We start from the raw sequence: 16,881 nt of genomic DNA on the forward strand, positions 1-16,881 counted from the left end.
AGGCCAGAACCGGCGGCGGCGATCGCGCGGGGGGCACGGGGAGGGGGAGATGACGGCAGGAGCCCGCTTCTCAGCAGCATCACCCCTCGGCACCCCCGGGCCCCAGGCACCAGGCTAAACACGGGATTTAAGGAGCTCGCAGACGCGTCAAGGAAACAGATTGGAGGAAACAGAAACGCTCTGCACCAGGGGGTCCCTAAGGGCTGCTTAGCTCCACGTCGGTCTCGGGCAAAGCTTCGAACGGATTCTGACTTGGACCATCTTGGCCTGGCCTGGGCTCCCGGAGAAGCCCCAGCAGACCCAAGCTCGATTCCTTTATCAGCAGGGTTACTGAATTAGAGACCACGGGGGGCCAGGGGCCAGAGCCCGTGGACGGCCCCGCACCTGAGCACCTCGGACCTCGCAGAGGAGGAAAGGGCGACACGGCGAAGCGCTGCCACAGTACGTGCGGCTGTTGTACGTGATGATGATAACGGGTTAGCCACGGATCTGGGGCCGGGCTGAACTCCACGCTCCCTCGGCCTTGCTCCTCGGCCTCGGTGACAATGCTGTCACCTCTGGCCAGGCCCCCAGATAGCCCTTGAAGTCGTCATCCTCACCCTCTCACCCTCTCACCCTCTCACCCACAGAACCAATCTGATTTTGTCTTTGGAAAGATCTCCAAAACATTCCATCTTCCTTCTTCCAGTCTTGTTCCCACTTGCTTGGTTCCCTCCTGTCTTCCGTGCCTTCTAATCGGTTTCTAGATGGTAGCCTTAGCCTGTTCCGATACATCCCGTGTCAGGCCCTGAAAGGCAAATGTGAGCAGGACGTGGTCTTCCTTGAACCTGTTCCCTGGCTAACAGGACAAAACCTAAACCCCCAGCCTGGTCTTTCCTGGCTCCTACCTACAAGATCTCCGCCCTCCCCTCCCAACACATTCTCTCGACTTGACCTCCCCTGAACTTCCCCGTTCTCGAACAAGTCATGCCTCTATGTCCACATCCTTTAAGCACCAACTCAGTGTCGCCTCCTCTGCAAAGCCTCGCTGGTGACCACCAGTCAAGCCCCTCTTCCCTCTCTGTTCTCCCAAGACTCTTGTTAAACTCCTACTTCTACACTCATTGGCATTATTTATAAGACCATTTCTCTGCCCCTGCTGGGTAGACCCTGTGCCTCTCAGAGGCTGGAACTGTATCTTATTGGTTTTTTTTTGTTTTGTTTTGTTTTGTTTTGTTTTGTTTTTTGAGGTATAGTTGACACTTGATGTTCCCTTAGATCTTGTTCACCTTTGATGTCAAACCGTAGGCCGGATACATGGCAGTATGGCCCTACTCAATAAATACCTGCTTGTTCACTAAACCCAGGGAACAGCTCCAGGGACAAACCAAGAAATGCCTTCTGTGGCTTGGCCTAGTATTTTACCAACAGACTGGCTGAAGACAAAGACTAGACAGCAAGCTCATCAAACCTGCAGGGAACCAAAAACTGGAGGTGTCCTGAGTAACTATCTCTAAAAGATTACAGTAGGTGGAAATACGAGCCAAAACAAAGCCACACATCTAAAAAAAGGCCTCTAATAGCACATGATAAAAGAGCCCTTTCTCCAATCTGACCCGTGTAACACGAGGAGGGAGAGCAAAGGCTGTGAAGCCAGGCTGCCCGAGGACGGAGGAGTCTCGGTTCCTGCACTGACCAAGCTGTGGCCCTGAGAGTCTCCTAACTCCCATCAGCGTCCTTCAGTGTAACACAGAGATGACACCAGCATCTACCTCGTAGGGTTATTGGTTAGGTGACAGGAATAATGAAGCATTTGCAAATAGAATCGTGCCCCACTCAGTAAACTCTATGCGTTGGTGCTGCTGCTGCTGCTGCTGCTGTGGTTGGTAAAAGCTACTTCTAAGAAAAGAGAAGAGAAGCTATAAAGCACTGTGGTTAAAAGCGAGGACCTGGAACTGGATGGTCCTAAGTTCAAATGTCAGCTCTAAGCTTAGTAGCTGCCTGAACTCAGGCAGTCACTTTACTTTCTTTTCTGTTGGTTTTTTTTTTTTTCAAGATTATATTTTTAAGAAATCTCTACCCCCAGCATGCAGCTCGAACTCATAACCCCGAGATGAAGAGTCACACACTCTTCTGACTGAGCCAGCCAGGTGCTCTGGTTCTTTCCTTTCTAATCTCCACTGTCTTCATCCATTCAGTGAGGCTTAGTGATGGAATCTGCCAGAGACATCCACTTCAGGGTTCTTTCACGTGGAGAAAAAAGACAACTAGAGAGAAACGAAATGTCCACGAACAGAAAAGTTGTCAAATAAATTACGGTACATCCATAACGATAGGCAAAATGAGATACAATTATCACAAGGAATGAGGTGGATCTAGACATACTGAGATCCAAAGTTCTTCAAAAAAAGATGCCCTGCAGTGAAAAAAGTAAACTGCAAATTGATACATTCTATTTTTGTAAAATATTTTGAAAAAAAAAACAAGAGGAAAAGCAAAAGAAATGTTGTGTATGTGCATTTACCTACACTTCTCTAAATATAGACTGACTTGCTTTGCACACTAATATAGAACCACACACATGACCGTGCAAAGCAATCTTAATCATCAATGGAAAAAATGAAGATTGTTCCATGACCTTTAGAAATTTTCATCAAAACATTAAAAACTCTCTGTCGGGTATAAATGAATAGAGAAATGGAAAAAATAGTAAAACTTGTGTTTAGTACACTGTAATAAAAAATACTAGACATTGAGAATGAGTGTGTCATTTCTTTGTGAAGAACTTATCCAGAGTAGCTGGGAGAGTGCTTGTCTTCTCGTCGTTGGACACACAATCCACCTCATCTCCGCCTCTGCAACCTGCCATACTCTGTCCCAAGTCTGGGTCACTTTCCCACATTCCATCCTTTGTGCTTTTGACGTTGCAAGACACCTCCAAGAGTGTGAGGGGTTTTTCACTTCCTCTGGAACTTCTTCATGCTTCCATCACGATCACTCATGTCAATGAGTTTGCCTTCCAGAGTTCCTCTGGCTTCATCTGTAGAGTCATGGAATGTGGAGCGGTGGAAGTGTCGACATTCCCACAGCCAGCTAGTAATTCCATGTAAGCTCCGTTTACGTTCAGCTCCAGTTTCACTTCCAGCATTACCACTTTCCGAATCTTTGTGAAAATGCATCTTTGTTGGTCAACTCCCTCTTTTGATTATCCATGTTTGCAAACGGTCACAGGAGGTTATCACTAGGGGACACAGAGGTAACACAAGTGCACACTTTCCTCTGTGTGTGAACCCGACAACAGATGGGCAGCAAGTGACCACCACTGACAGACTCTGAAGGAAGGGATGTGATTGGGCGCTGATCATAAAAAACATCTGTTATGTACATAGTGATCTGTGGATTGCGGAGCGCGCAGCAAAATTTAGACTGTGCAATTACTCAGAGTTAATACACCACAGCAAGTGAGGTACTGGGGGCCTGGGGTTACTTAGCTAGGCTGTGCTAACTGAAATCCATGCATACTGGGAACTGCGAAAAGCAAGGATGGTCCTCCATAAAGGACATAATATGGAAATACATATACATATATATATATAATATATAATTTATATTTATATATAAATATAAATATAAAAATAATATATAATATATATAATACATATATAAGAAGAACACTGGTTACCCTTCAGGAAGAGCTTTATTTTTACTATTTAAAATTTTTTCAGTGACTAAGTTCTATGCCTTAAGAATGGTCTCAACCTGAAATGATTTTCCCCTTCAGGGGACACATGAAAATACCTGGAGACATTTCTGATTGTTGCAGCTTGAGGGGCCAGGGAGTGGGCATGGACAGGATCGCAAGTGGGTAGAAGCCAGGGGAGTTGCTAATTCCTGGGAAGCACAGGACAATCCCCCACCACAAAGAAATACCTGGTCCAAAACGTCAACAGTGCCAAAGTTGACAAACTCTGTTTTAAACCAAAAAGTTTTTATTAAGTTCATTTTAGTGGTGCCTTTCTCAGAAGGTGGTAGCAAAGGATAGAGTGGTGGTGAGTAGAAAGTACAGAGTGAATGCCATTAATACCAGAGGCTCTAGATGACTTCAAATGGACAACCTCAAAATGCCTGAGATTTGTGGTAATTTTTTTTTTTCACAAGCATTAGCTCATCTGCCTCCAATGCCACGATGTGGCTGCTAAGAAGTGAATATCACCTTCAGTTCATGGGTGGATCTAGTCCTAGATCAAGACAGGAGTCCAGGCCCAACCACATCCAGAATCCAGCACTCACCTCTGAGCAACACATTTGAAAAAGAGCATTTAACTTCCAGAGGGTGATGACCAGGACATTAAAGGTCTGAGAAAATGTCAGCTGAGGAACATTTGGACCAATAGGGACAATTAGCTTGAAGAGAATCCATGAAGGAATGGCTGAGGGACGAGATGGGGCAGAGGTCCTGAAATTCTATAGGGCTCTCGCACGGAAGAGGCAGAAATCAATAAGGAGCTGCCTCATAAGAGAAGAGGTCAGTCAGGTAATAAGCTTCCCATCCTTGGATACATTCAAGCAGATGCTGTCAGGTGGGCTCTCGGGGGATTCCTATACTGAGTAAGAGAATAATCTAGGTGAGCAAGAAGGCACTTTCCACTACTCCCAAACTTGAGTGCAGAACACAATGAGAGGGCAGGGCGGAGTCCAGAACAAGTAACAACAGCCTCCTTTGACCCAGCAATCCCACTCCTAGGTATTGACCCAAGAGAAATAAAAACATTATGTCCACAAAAAGAATTATGCAAGAATGTTCATAAGCTTTATTCATCATAGTCCAAAACTGGAGACACTTCAAATGTCTATCAACAGGAGAATGGATAGGCAAAAACATGATATCCATACAATGGAATACTACTCAGTATAAAAAAGGAACAGACTCCCAATGAGGTAACCATGTGGATGAACCTTACATAAATAAGTTCATGCCGATGGTTTCATTTCTATGGTGTTTCCACAACAGGCAAAACTTATCTATGGTGAAGAAACACCAGAACTGTGATCGTTTAGAAAGGATCATGAGGGAACTTAACTAAACATTTTTAGATGTTTGTTCTAGGTCTTTTCTTTTTTTTTAAATTTTTAAAAAAATTTTATTATTTTTTAAAAAGATTTTATTTATTTATTAATGAGAGAGAGAGAGAGAGAGAAAGAGAGAGAGAAACAGAGACACAGGCAGAGGGAGGAGCAGGCTCCATGCAGGGAGCCTGACGTGGGACTCGATCCCAGGTCTCTAGGACCACGCCCTGGGCTGAAGGCGGCGCTAAACCACTGAGCCACCCTGGCTGCCCTCTTTTTTTTTTTTTTAGAGAGATGCGGGGAGGGACAGAGGAGGAGAGAATGTTAAACAGGCTCCAGGCTGGGCAGGGCTCAAACCCTGAGCTGAAATTAAGAACTGGTCACTTAACGAACTGAGCCACTCAGGAGCCCCATGTTGACTCTGTATCTTGACAGACGTTTGGAATTCAAAGACGGAACATTTATCAAAACTCATCAAGCGATACATTTAAATTTTGAGCATGTCACAGTTACATAAATTTTACCACCAAAACCCAAAAAAGTAAAGGCACGAACAAATGCCAAACTGTAATTAATACTTCCGTATGTGGAAATGTTGAGGGGAAGCACACTGATGCCTGCAACTTACTATAAAAGGCACCCTCGAGGGTCACCTGGGTGGCTCAGTGGTTGAGCATCTGCCTTTGGTGCAGGTCGTGATCCTGGGGTCCTGGGATTGGGTCCTTGTACTGGGCTCCCTGGGGGACGGGGAGGGAAGGCTGCTTCTTTCTCTGCCTCTCTCTGTATCTCTCATGAATAAATAAATAATTAAAAGGCACTCCCGAAAGAAGGCCGATGAATGGATGAGAGAGGGAAAGATAGAGAAAGATAGGAGAAAGCGGGCAGAGTGAAATGTCAATGGTAGAGCCACCTAGGTGGCTGGGCAGATGGGCAGTCCCCAGAGAATTCTTTCAAGGTGGTTGCATGTCTCAAGTATTTCATAACAAAAAAGGAGAGGAAGACGGAAGGAAGTAACAGCCAGTAAGGATCACAAGGGGAAAAGAGGTGTCTGGAGGGTCACAGGAAGAAGGTGGCAAGGGAACGAAGAGGAACGGTTTCGGCCAACATCAGGACCTCTCAAGGGCAGAACTGCAAAAGGTCAGGCCGACCTGGGGACAGGCAATCATGGCCAAGAGGGAACGCATGTGAGCTTGGTGCTCAGACCTCTGCGGTCCTAAGTCCTTGTTCCCACGAGACCAGCTCCATGACCGTCAGACAAGTCCTTGCCCCTTGCTGGCCACAGTACTGCCCCCGGAAACTCAAGGGACCAGTTTAGAGGATCCCTCGCGTGCCTTCCAGCTCTGACAGTCTACTGTTCATTGTGTCTGCGCAAACCATGTTTCTAGACAGGTGCCGGAGGACGCAGAGACCCGGTAGCTTCGGCATGCCCTGGCCATCGTACCCATGTGTCCCCGAAGAATGGGATTGGGCGTGACCAGCTCTCTCCTGTCTGCACGTGGACCCTCCCCTCTAGGGTCTAGGGTCTAGGGTCTGTAGGTTAGCCACAGCCAACACCGAATCAATGACCAGGAGCACGCCGCCCCCCCAACACACAGCAGGTTTCTGGGACACAGGGCATCATAGAAACCCCAGAGAATTATGGGGATACATTTGGTAGAGGCAAAACAAATCAGTAATAGTTTGCAAAATCCAATTTTAATAATTTTAAGATTATCTACTCTACTATCCTCCTCCTAACTCCCAATGGCCTGGATAATTTATACCCGATCGCACACAAACTGCCAGGTTTTCTGTGTCATGTTTTCTCCACTCTGTGGCTCTCTACCCCAAGGACACACAGCCCGGAGTTTGCCAAGGGATAGAAGCATCTGCCAGAAAGCTGACTGACCTGGTTCTAGTCCCAGTTCTACAATTAACTGCTGAGTACCTACCTGTAGACAAGTCACTTTTACTCTCTCTCCTCTCCTGTAAGATCTAAGCTACACCAAGCCTACCTGAGGTCTCTAACTCTCTGTTCTTTGACATGATTCTCCAATCTTCCTAGGTAAGTAATACTATCTTAAAATTTGTTCAATTTGTATATATTCCGAAGCCCTTCTGTGTATAACGTCACCTTTAAATCCATAATCCAGGTGGAGCCGGTGTGATCCTCATTTTAGGCACATGGAAACTAGGGTGCTGAGGGTTTGAGATATTTGCCAAGGTTCCCCTGCGGTTGGTGACGCAGGGGAGGGATACAACCCAGGGCCCTGAGTGGACTATGCAGATCCACCCCCGGCCGCCCCCCGAAAGGCACAGGGGGCCCTGGGAGCCCCTTCCCCCATTTCTGTACCTATAACCAGCCCCCATCTCGCTGCCTTGCCCACCCAGGTTTCCATGGAAACCAGAATCTAGTGCTTCTGGCCTCAGATCTTAAAGGGGAGGGTACATGTGTGTTTCTCAATCCAAAGACCGTTACCTCACAAACCAGAAAACAACTTCTGGCTGGACTTCCTTCCCGCCTTTCTCCTTAGGGCAGGGGGTGGGGGTGGGGGAGGAATGGGAGAGCACACTGCGCAGAGATCAGGACTCGGAAATGGGAGCCAGGAGCCTGGAGGAAGTCTCTAGAGTGCCTGGGGGTGGGGGAAATCCCACTCCTCCCTTGGAATCACTGTGGCACATCACCTAGGGGAAGTCTGGGATGCTCATTATGCAGGACAACCGGACACCCTGCATAGGCCCAGATGTGCCACAGCTGGGGGTGGGGGTGACAGGAGTGGAGACCCAGCCAGGCTAGGGCCTGTGGGGGAAAGGAAGGCCAGGCATGCGGGGTGCCAGCCTCTCCCCCGAGTCCATGCCCACTGCTCACCAGGCTACGGCCACTGATGACACAAGAAGGGGGAACAGGGACAGAGGGCAGGAATGGGGGCTCAGACAGTGCCCTGCCCTGTAGCCTTGAGGGGACAGCAGGTAAATGGCTTGGTCCCTTAAGGCCCGGACATCTAAAGACTCTTCTGAAAAAGTAAAGCCCCACCCTGGGGTAAGAAAGAATTTCCATAATGACCACTTGGTCTATCAGTGGCCTGAATGCATTCCCAGCAGTGGTGATGCATCCCCAGCCGGTGGGGGAAGGAGGGAGTCATCCCCTACTCTTCTCCTGCCGGGCAGTCCTCCGGGCAGTCCTCGGCCACCCTTACACAACACCCACCTCCAGTTAGCTCAGAGGTTCCTGGCAAGGGCTCCCTCCCCAGGGACCGGAGCGAGCCCACGAGGGTCAGAGCTGCTGGTCCCTCCGGAGACACTGGAGCCTGGGAGTCTGCAAACACAACCCCAGTTGGCAGCAGCCTCTAACGCTCCTGTTTCCCAAACCAAAACCTGGCCCACCCAGACTTCCTGTGCAGGGGCAACGGACGGGAGCATCTGCCCTCTCTCCACTAACAAGGGCAACAATCAGAGGGACTGGGGGTGTTCCCCCCGCTCAGTGACTCTGGGCCTCGGGGGCTGTGACCCAGGGAAGGCGAGAGAAGGCCAGAGGAGCTGGGAGGTAAGGGACACCTCACCCCACTTCCTAAGAACAGACAAACCCCTCCCCCTGTGGGAGAAGGTCAAAAGAGGAAAAGCAGCATAAAAAAATATATTAACACATACATCCATACAAACAGGGAAATCCTGAGCCCGCCTTAATTATACAGAGGTCTTCCCACACGGGCCATGTACAACCTCCACGAAGTGACTGGTTCCTACTCACGGTCCCATTTTTTTCCCAGTGGCCAATTTCCTTAGAAATCCTTTGCATTCTAGCAAAGCGGCACAGGGAGGGTACTGAGTCTGCACAAGCCTCGGGAATTCCCTGGAACTGGCTCTGTTCCCGGTGAAGAACCCAGGAAGGGCCCCCCCAGACCTTTCTTAAGGAGCCGGCCACTCACACCCGTCTCCTGTCACCAACTGTCTGAAAGCAATTCTAGCCAGGACTCTCGAATTTTAAAACATCACAAACTTGATGAACCCCACCTCACAATTCTGATTTCTTCCTTAAACTTAAACCAAAATGGCTTCATCTCTGCCCCTCCCTCCCCCCCTCCCCGCCTTGGGTAATGGAGAGCTAAGTGTCTTCCACCCTCCAGATGCCTTGTGGCTGGTGAAGGGGAGAAAATATCCTGCCCACCTGCTTCTTCCCAGCTACCAGCTCGGGGTTCAACACAATCTTCCCCCATCGGACAAGGAGAATGCAGAGATAAGGGAGCTAAATCTCGCTCCCCTCCACTCCAGGATTAGCAAGCAGCTGCCTCTGGATCACCAGCCCCTCCCTTCGATATGGAGAGACTCTCAGCAGCCGGGGCCTCAAGCAGGGGTGTCTGTTCACTGCTTGCTCACCCCCCACGCTGCAAACTGCCGCTTCCCAGGCATGACAGATGTAGCTGCTATTCAGCATGTTCAAGCCAGGACAAAAGCCTTCTCCAGAAGCACAAAGCCAGCAGGGATGCAGACAGGGCCAACTTCAATAGAAGCCACCTGCCAGGGGCCCTTCTCTGCCACACCCCCCAGCACACACGCACACACACACATATGTACACACACACCTTTTAAAAATCTCTCCAACTTGGGCTGACCTAGAGTCAGGTGAATTCTTCTCGAATCACTGGCAGCTCGCCCAGAGCAGGGAGGTGTACTGCCATTTCCCTAACAGTAGACTAACAGTAGACTCTAAGGATGCTAATAATTAATAGGTAAAAAAAAAAAAAAGGGATTCCATAAATGTCAGGAGCACTAGGTTACAAAGTCAAATGGATTCTTTTGCTACAGAACTTCTCAGAGCCTTTAAAATGTTAATGTGAAAAAATAAATAAAAAAAAAATAAAATAAAATGTTAATGTGCATGCAGAGCATTTCCCAGATTTATCTCATCAGAGCATCTTGGGACCGGCATTCCACCAACACATTCCAAGACCGTCTGGTGCCTGGAGAGATGGGTAACTCTCTCCTCCACCCTGACCCCTGACCATAGCTCTCCTACTATTGGGAGTATATAAGAAAAACATGTTTTCCCTTCGATAACCTGCCAGTGAACAGACAGGTGAACAGGTTAATGAGCGCACGCAGGCTTGGGGCATCTTCACCCTCAGTTCAACTAGTGAAGTTTCCGAAGGACCGTTACAACTTCAGCAGAGAGACTGAGCCTCTGCACACACCCGAGCCAACGTCGGCTGTGAATCACCTAAGCCTATGTCACCAAGGACAAGGGCTCAACCCCAGGCCAGCCACTGGGTTTTCTTCCTGTATCAAGTCTCCTCCTAACTACCCCAACTGTTTTGCATTTGCCTATATGGGTAACCGGGTCATGCACGCAGCGTACACACCTGCGGTCAGTGAGGGGTCACCACCAAGTGTCACATGGTCTGGGTGAGCTCAGCCACCGATGCCACTAATCCCCACAGAGAAACTGAAGAGGATGGCAGGCAAGGGTTGTCACCCGGGCTTCTTCCCGCCACGGGCCAGATACCAATGGAGAGGTCACAATGAGTGACAGACGCTCAGACGGGACACGGATGATGTTAACGTTTCCAGAAAGTCCAGTGTTTTTGTATTCAAACTATATATCTACATCTCGGGTTGTCTCCAGAGGAGCGGACAATAGTCTTCCCCCACCTGCTCCCTGAAAAAAATTGTTTATCAGACACCCTGATTTCGGCCACATGCTCCTTCGGGAGGCTCTCTGGTTTCCCGGGGTGGGCTCTCTGCTGCGTTCCCGATAAAGCAGGCTCCGGACAGGCACCTCCCACTGACCTCTGCGGCTGAGCACAGAGGCAGGTGTCCTGGTGACAGGCTGCAGGGTCCTCTCAATGCCCCCCCCCCCCCCCGCCCCGACACACACAGGAAGCCTCTGCCTCTCGAGCAGTTGCCCCTGTTCGGAAGCCACGGGCTGTTCCTGGTACGTGAGTTTCTTAGAACAGTGGAGCTGGAGATTGCGGTTAGTATCTGGGCAGCAACCAGAGGCCGGGGAATTCCTCCCGCCGGTTCTGACCTAGGGAGGGAGGAGGCCGAACGTCAGCTCTCGCCTCTCCACGCCTCTCCACGCCGGCGGCAGCGGCAGAAAACAAGAGGAGACACAGAGAGGCAGCAAGGAGGGGACCGTCTCTATTTAGCCCTGGATGCAAAAGTGTGCTTCAGCACCTCGGAAAAAGCCCCCCCGTTTATTCCTAGTATGTTTCCCCAAATTTCTCTTCTTGTCCACTGGGCAAAATGAGCCTAATCCATACAGGCTGGGGGTAAAAGGGAAGCCCGGCAGCCGTTCCCAAAGAAGCCTCCTGCCCTCCCCAGGCAGCCCCAGGTCCCGGCAGAGCAGCGACAGGAAATACCCTTTCCGGACACCCGGCCAGGCCGCCTGCCCCGGGGCCCCCGCAGGGCCAGAGAGAGCCCCTGGCTCCGCTCATTATTCCATTTATCGGAGCCGGGCAGCTTCTGTTTGGATGTAGCTGCTTCTGAAGCAGACACTTTAATTCTTGATTTCAAAAACTTTATTGTTTAAATACCAGTTTTGCCTCTGAGGCAGCCAAGGCTCCAGGCCCTGCGTGCTAATTATCAGCTGCTAAACAGCACTTTTCTCTGAGGAGCTGCTGGGGCCCGAGGCCACTGGGGAGAGAAGGCTGCCCTGGGAGACGGGTTCCTGCTCCCCAAGGCGGGCTCATCGGAATCCCGAGGCCACACGGGCAGGAAGACTACCCCACTTCTGGGGGCACACGCGACACCTCGGCTAAATACCTGGTGCTACGCTTTGCACTGGGGGACTCCGAACAAATGGACACAGTCCTTGTCCTCAAGGAGCTCAGAGTCCAGGGCAGAAGGACACAAGAGTGACTGTGATTCAAATTCAGAGCAGATTTACCACTAGTATGAACTACCTACTAGCATAAGGAAAGGAGCTCATCTACCTGGGGTGGGGGGTGGGCAGCAGGTGAAATCTAAGCTTCGAAGGAGAGCTCGAACCCTACCAGGACATGAGATGATGAACAAATGGGAGGCCCAGCAGAAGATCTGGGAGCCTAAGCAAGTACTCAGAGTGGGGAGTAGTGGTCTCTGAAAGGGGAGTGTATGTGTGTGAGGGGTGGGGGTGGAAGGAAGGTCAAAGCCAGCTGGTCTGAAGGCCATGTTAGGAGTCTCCATGCATCACGCTGGAGGCCAGGGGAGGGTGCTACTGAAGGTCTCTAAGCAGAGTGATGTTTATGGTCCTACCTGATGGGCAAAGGATGGCTGAGTCTCCCAATGCCTCTGAAGGCAAACAGATCAGTGCCCCCAAAAAGCAAGCGTTAACCATGCAGAGAGAAACAGGGACTCTTTCCTACGGAACGGTGTGCAGAGAGGGGGAGGGTACACATGGTCCACACCGGCTGCACAACCTCTAGGAGCCTCCACTGACAGGGTCCACCGCTCAGGGACCTTTCCTCAATCTCTCAGCAAGGCCCGATAATTGGAAGGATCAGGGCAATGATGTCTCATCTCTGCATCTCCCTTGAGCCCTTGGCAGGCTGAGTACTCTGAAAATGAGCCATGACGTCAGGTCACAGGCTGTGTTCAAATATCTGCAGAAGACGGAGTACAGGAGACGGAACTGAAGCACTCTGTGAGGCTCCAGAAAACGCAACTAGCACTAAGGAATATTACAAGTTCAGGGAACAAATTTTGAACTCAGTAAACAGAGAACTTTAACAACAGCAGCTTTTTGTTTGTTTGATTTTTTTTGTTTTTTTAATGGTAAGGTTTTCTTGAAAAGGGGTAAGCTCCCCCCATCACTGGAGGAATTTAAGCTCAGGATCAATAGATCAGTGGTAGCCAAACCCAGATAATGATCAGATGAGAACACACATACCTGAATGCCACCTCTGTGGTCTCAGACTCAAAAAGATATGGAGAGTGAGGCCCAGGCATCTGTATTTTCAAATGTTACCCACAGGTGACAACTGACTTAGTGCGGGAGCCATGGGGCTACCTGACCATCTACTGGGATGTAGTCCTAAACAAGACAAACTAAATACTATCTGAGGTCCATTTTTAAATGATTACCACCTCTTTACCCCTTACCTGGGCCTTAAAACCTCTCCGTGTGCTCTTCCACAAATCCCCTTCCACCTCGGATAATTCTCTACCAGGGTGCAGAATGATGACCTCAGAGTCCAGCATTGTCTAAGAGAATGTTCTGAGATGATAGAATGTTCTCTAGCTGTGCTGCCCAGTACAGTGGCCACTAGCTACATGAGACCACTGAGCACTTGCAACGTGGCTACTGCTACAGAGGAACTAATGTTTCGTTTTATTTATTTAATTTAAATAGCCACATGTGGCTAGGGCTACGCTACTGACCAGCGCAGCATCCTGTGAAAGAGGGCTGATGTGTTCACTGTGGGATCCAGGTAAACAAGCAAACTCCATCCACCACCACCTCTCAGAGCTCATGTCCAGCCTGAAGGGCACTAGACAGGGAGATTAAATTCAAAGAAAACCGCAGGAAAAGAGGAGCTCTATGTCAGCTGTACCAAAGACAACAGGTACAGAAAACAGCCCAAACTAAAACTCTCACCCCTACGGACTTTGCCCTCCTCTGCTGGAGAAAGCAATTAACGCCAGCAGCACTAGAAGTGCCAGCAGCCACCACGCACCCCAGGCAGTGGGGCATTTCCCAGCTTCCTCAGAGCAAGCAGGCCTCACTCTCAGGGATGACCTAAAACACCCCTTGGTTGACTAAAGCCAGGGTCGCAAAGGTTTGTAGAGAACGTTTTGGCCACGGAAATTTGGGGGGCACAGAAATCCAAGAGAGGAGAGGGGAGGGGAGGGGAGGGGAGGGGAGGGGAGGGGAGGGGAGGGGAGGGGAGGGGAGGGGAGGGGAGGGGAGAGGAGAGGAGAGGAGGGGAGAGGAGAGGAGAGGAGAGGAGAGGAGAGGAGAGGAGAGGAGAGGAGAGGAGAGGAAGAAACACAACCCCAAACCCACTACTTTTCCAGACCTCAAAATTTCCCATCAGGAAAATAAATCATCTGCATGCTTTCAAACATAACTGGATTCCTGCCCAGGTACAGTACAAAGGCCAAATTCAAACCTGACCAAGAACTCCAGATTAACGTGTGTGGTCTTCCAGCCTTGATTCCCGCCTCCCACATGTCAAGCCCCTCTGCCCAGCACCTGCCTAGGCACATGCTCTGAATCTACCACCGAGTGTGATTACCTGAGCCGAGAAGTATTGCCTCGGCCTTCTAGAATACCCAATGAACACAGCCGGATGCGGGAGCAGGAGAGGCCAGGTGGGTGTCGGGAACCACCTGTCCTCCCTCACCAGCTCCCACTGTCAAGGAGAGGCCGCTGGGCAGCCCTCCAGGCAGCCGGCCTGCTGCAGGGCCACGGCCCTGGAGGAGAGGGACGGGGGAGGAAAGAAAGATCTCTACCAAGAGCGCGGGGGGCAGGGGGGCGGCCAGTGCCCTCCATCAAAGACTAGAGGCTGTGACTGAAGTTTGAAGTTTACTGGAAGATGGTTTTCCCCTTCTATAAAAAGAGAAAAAAAAAAAAAAAAGAAAAGAAAGGAAAAGAAAAGATCGTGTTGCAACTTCCTTCACCACAACACTCGCTCAGGAAAAAACCCAGGCCTTGCTTCACTTTCCCAGCTGCGCTAACGGTTGGCTCCGACCTGAGCCCGGACTCCGGAGGCCCCGAGAGGCAGGAGCCTAAGGTGGCCGGAGCCCGGGCCCGAGAGCCGCCCCGGCACCCTGCACGCCGCCTGCCCCCCACCCCCCCACCTCAGGCGCGCAGCTCGGCGTGGCCCCTCGGAGCCGGACAGGAGTCCCGGGAGGGCCCAGCGGCCCATAAAAGTCAGCTCTGCCACGGGGTCAGCCCGGCCAACTCCTCATGACTCCTTTCCTCCCCGGCTCTACTGGACGGCCGGCCGCCAACACCCCACCCCAAGCATTTCCTATTACCACGGAGATCCCTGGGAGGAGGTCAGCCTTGCCCCCCTGGGCCGAACGGAAGGTGGGAGTACCCAGCGTCATTCTTCACGTTATTCCTCAAGATCCCTCCCACCGGCCACACTTTTATCTGCCCCCCACCTTGTGTGTCACAGGTGTGATTCCATGATGTGTCCTCTGCCCACTCCGGGCAGAGCTGACCCCCTCCCAGGTGTCCCTGGCCACACAGCCCCGACTCCACCACTTACCCACCGCCGCCTCCCCGAGCCTCTTTCTTTGTATTAAACCCAGACATCAGACGTCCTGGCCTGCCTGTGTCAGAGACCGTCAAATGAGAGTATGTGTGAGAGGGCACAATCCGGATCGCAGGGCTCATGGGGGGGGAGGGGGGTCTTTTTCATCTTTTTCACTCCTTTTATACTCACACAGGTGTTCACTCCCCGTCTGGACCATCAGTTCCCAAAGGCAGGGCCCATACCCTATCAGTGTAGCGATGTGCACAAAATAAGCATTCCATAAATATTTGATGATACAACCTAAACTGCTAGGGCAACTAAGTACTAAGTTACAACGGATTCGTAGAGGAACTATATAGAGAGGCAGTATGGCAAGCCAGAGGGAGCGCAGGCTGAGTCCGACCCTCCCAGCACCGGCAGCCTCATGGCTCTGTACCTGATGGCTCCCCTCCCAGGACTCCCAAGTGCAATCCCAGTGCACCTTCCCTGAGCCACACACACGCCCAGCAGTCCAGGGCCACCTTTCTTTTTGCCACCATGTTTTTTGTTTTGTTTTTTTTTTAAATATTTTATTTATTTATTTATTTGTGAGAGAGACACAGAGAGAGAGGCAGAGACACAGGTAGACGGAGGAGCAGGCTCCTTGCGGGTAGCCCGATGCGGGACTCCATCCCGGGGCTCTAGGATCACGCCTTGGGCACTCAACCACGGAGCCACCCAGGCGTCCCTTTTTGCCACCATCTGACAAGCTGTATCATTTAATTGATTATGTTTTGTCAGTCTCCCATTGCTAGAATGCAAGCTCCATGCAGACAAGATTTTTTTTTTTTTGGTCTGGTTTGTGCACTTAACAGATCCCCCCAGGGCCGAAAATAATTGACGGCGCTTAGCAGGTGCTCAGTAAATCGTTGCTAGCAAATGCACTGTTCTGAACGTGTCTGACCACTTTCCCCTTCTGTAAAGTCTAAGTGTTCTGTAAAGACTTCGACCTTGCAGTATTATTTAAGGGATTACCAAGAATGTAAGTAAAACACCTCACACAATGCCTGACACAAAGTATCTGCTCAATAAAGACTTGTTATTAATCTGGGAAACCTTCACAGTATTGCTAAACGGTTAACAGTGATCTGAATGAGGCAGGAGACGGAGGACTGTTATATGCATCAGGGTCCCTGTGCCGCTCTGATCTATCCTCAGGGAGGCTGCAGAAGTCATCCTCAGCGCTGCTAATTAATTTTCTCGAGTAGTAAGTTGCTTCGGATCACAGAGGGATAGAAGGCACCCTAAGGCAAATCCTGCTTAGAAAGGCAGGAGTCTAGTCTAAGCTGCTAGAAAGAATCAGCCCTCATTGTTCCAAATTCCTCTCATCTCATATAGCAGAGGTATTAAAGGGGTCTAAACCCAAGGGGATGACCCTGACTGTCTCCCATTCGAGGCTAATCCTGCCATCTGGGCGTCCTGATGGCCAGGCAGCAGGGAAGGCAGGAGGCAAGCATGGAGGAGAATAAATGTTTATAAACACTGGCTGAACGGCTGAATGAATAAAAATACTACAGCCCTGGGAAAGGTGACGGAACACTGGCCTGCAGAAGGTGAGGGTAGAGAGGAACGGTCCCTGCTGCCCGGAACCTGGGCTGCCCACCTTCTTCCCAGCATAGGGTTGTTTTCCCAGCAG

The 16,881-nt window shown here is 50.4% G+C and overlaps 1 protein-coding gene and 1 long non-coding RNA gene across 3 annotated transcripts in view; one reads left to right on the forward strand and one right to left on the reverse strand.

Moving 5' to 3' along the window:
* MAPKAPK2 (MAPK activated protein kinase 2) overlaps positions 1-16,881 on the reverse strand; it is a 45,210-nt gene that overhangs the window by 16,638 nt on the left and 11,691 nt on the right. Inside the window, exon 1 of one of the 2 annotated variants that reach the window (XM_077902327.1) lies at positions 13,102-13,215. The exons of the other annotated variant lie outside the window; for it this stretch is intronic. Within the exon in view, the coding sequence (XP_077758453.1) occupies positions 13,102-13,200 (99 nt within the window). The 5' untranslated portion in view covers positions 13,201-13,215. Of the gene's footprint in view, positions 1-13,101; positions 13,216-16,881 lie in introns of those variants that run through there. 2 annotated transcript variants of the gene reach the window in all.
* Positions 13,238-15,269, forward strand: LOC144316432 (uncharacterized). Its single transcript, XR_013382385.1, has 2 exons — positions 13,238-13,778; positions 14,017-15,269. It is a non-coding gene; the product is annotated as an uncharacterized LOC144316432 (long non-coding RNA).

The sequence above is a fragment of the Canis aureus genome, chromosome 6, assembly GCF_053574225.1.
Source record: "Canis aureus isolate CA01 chromosome 6, VMU_Caureus_v.1.0, whole genome shotgun sequence".
NCBI lineage: Eukaryota > Metazoa > Chordata > Mammalia > Carnivora > Canidae > Canis > Canis aureus.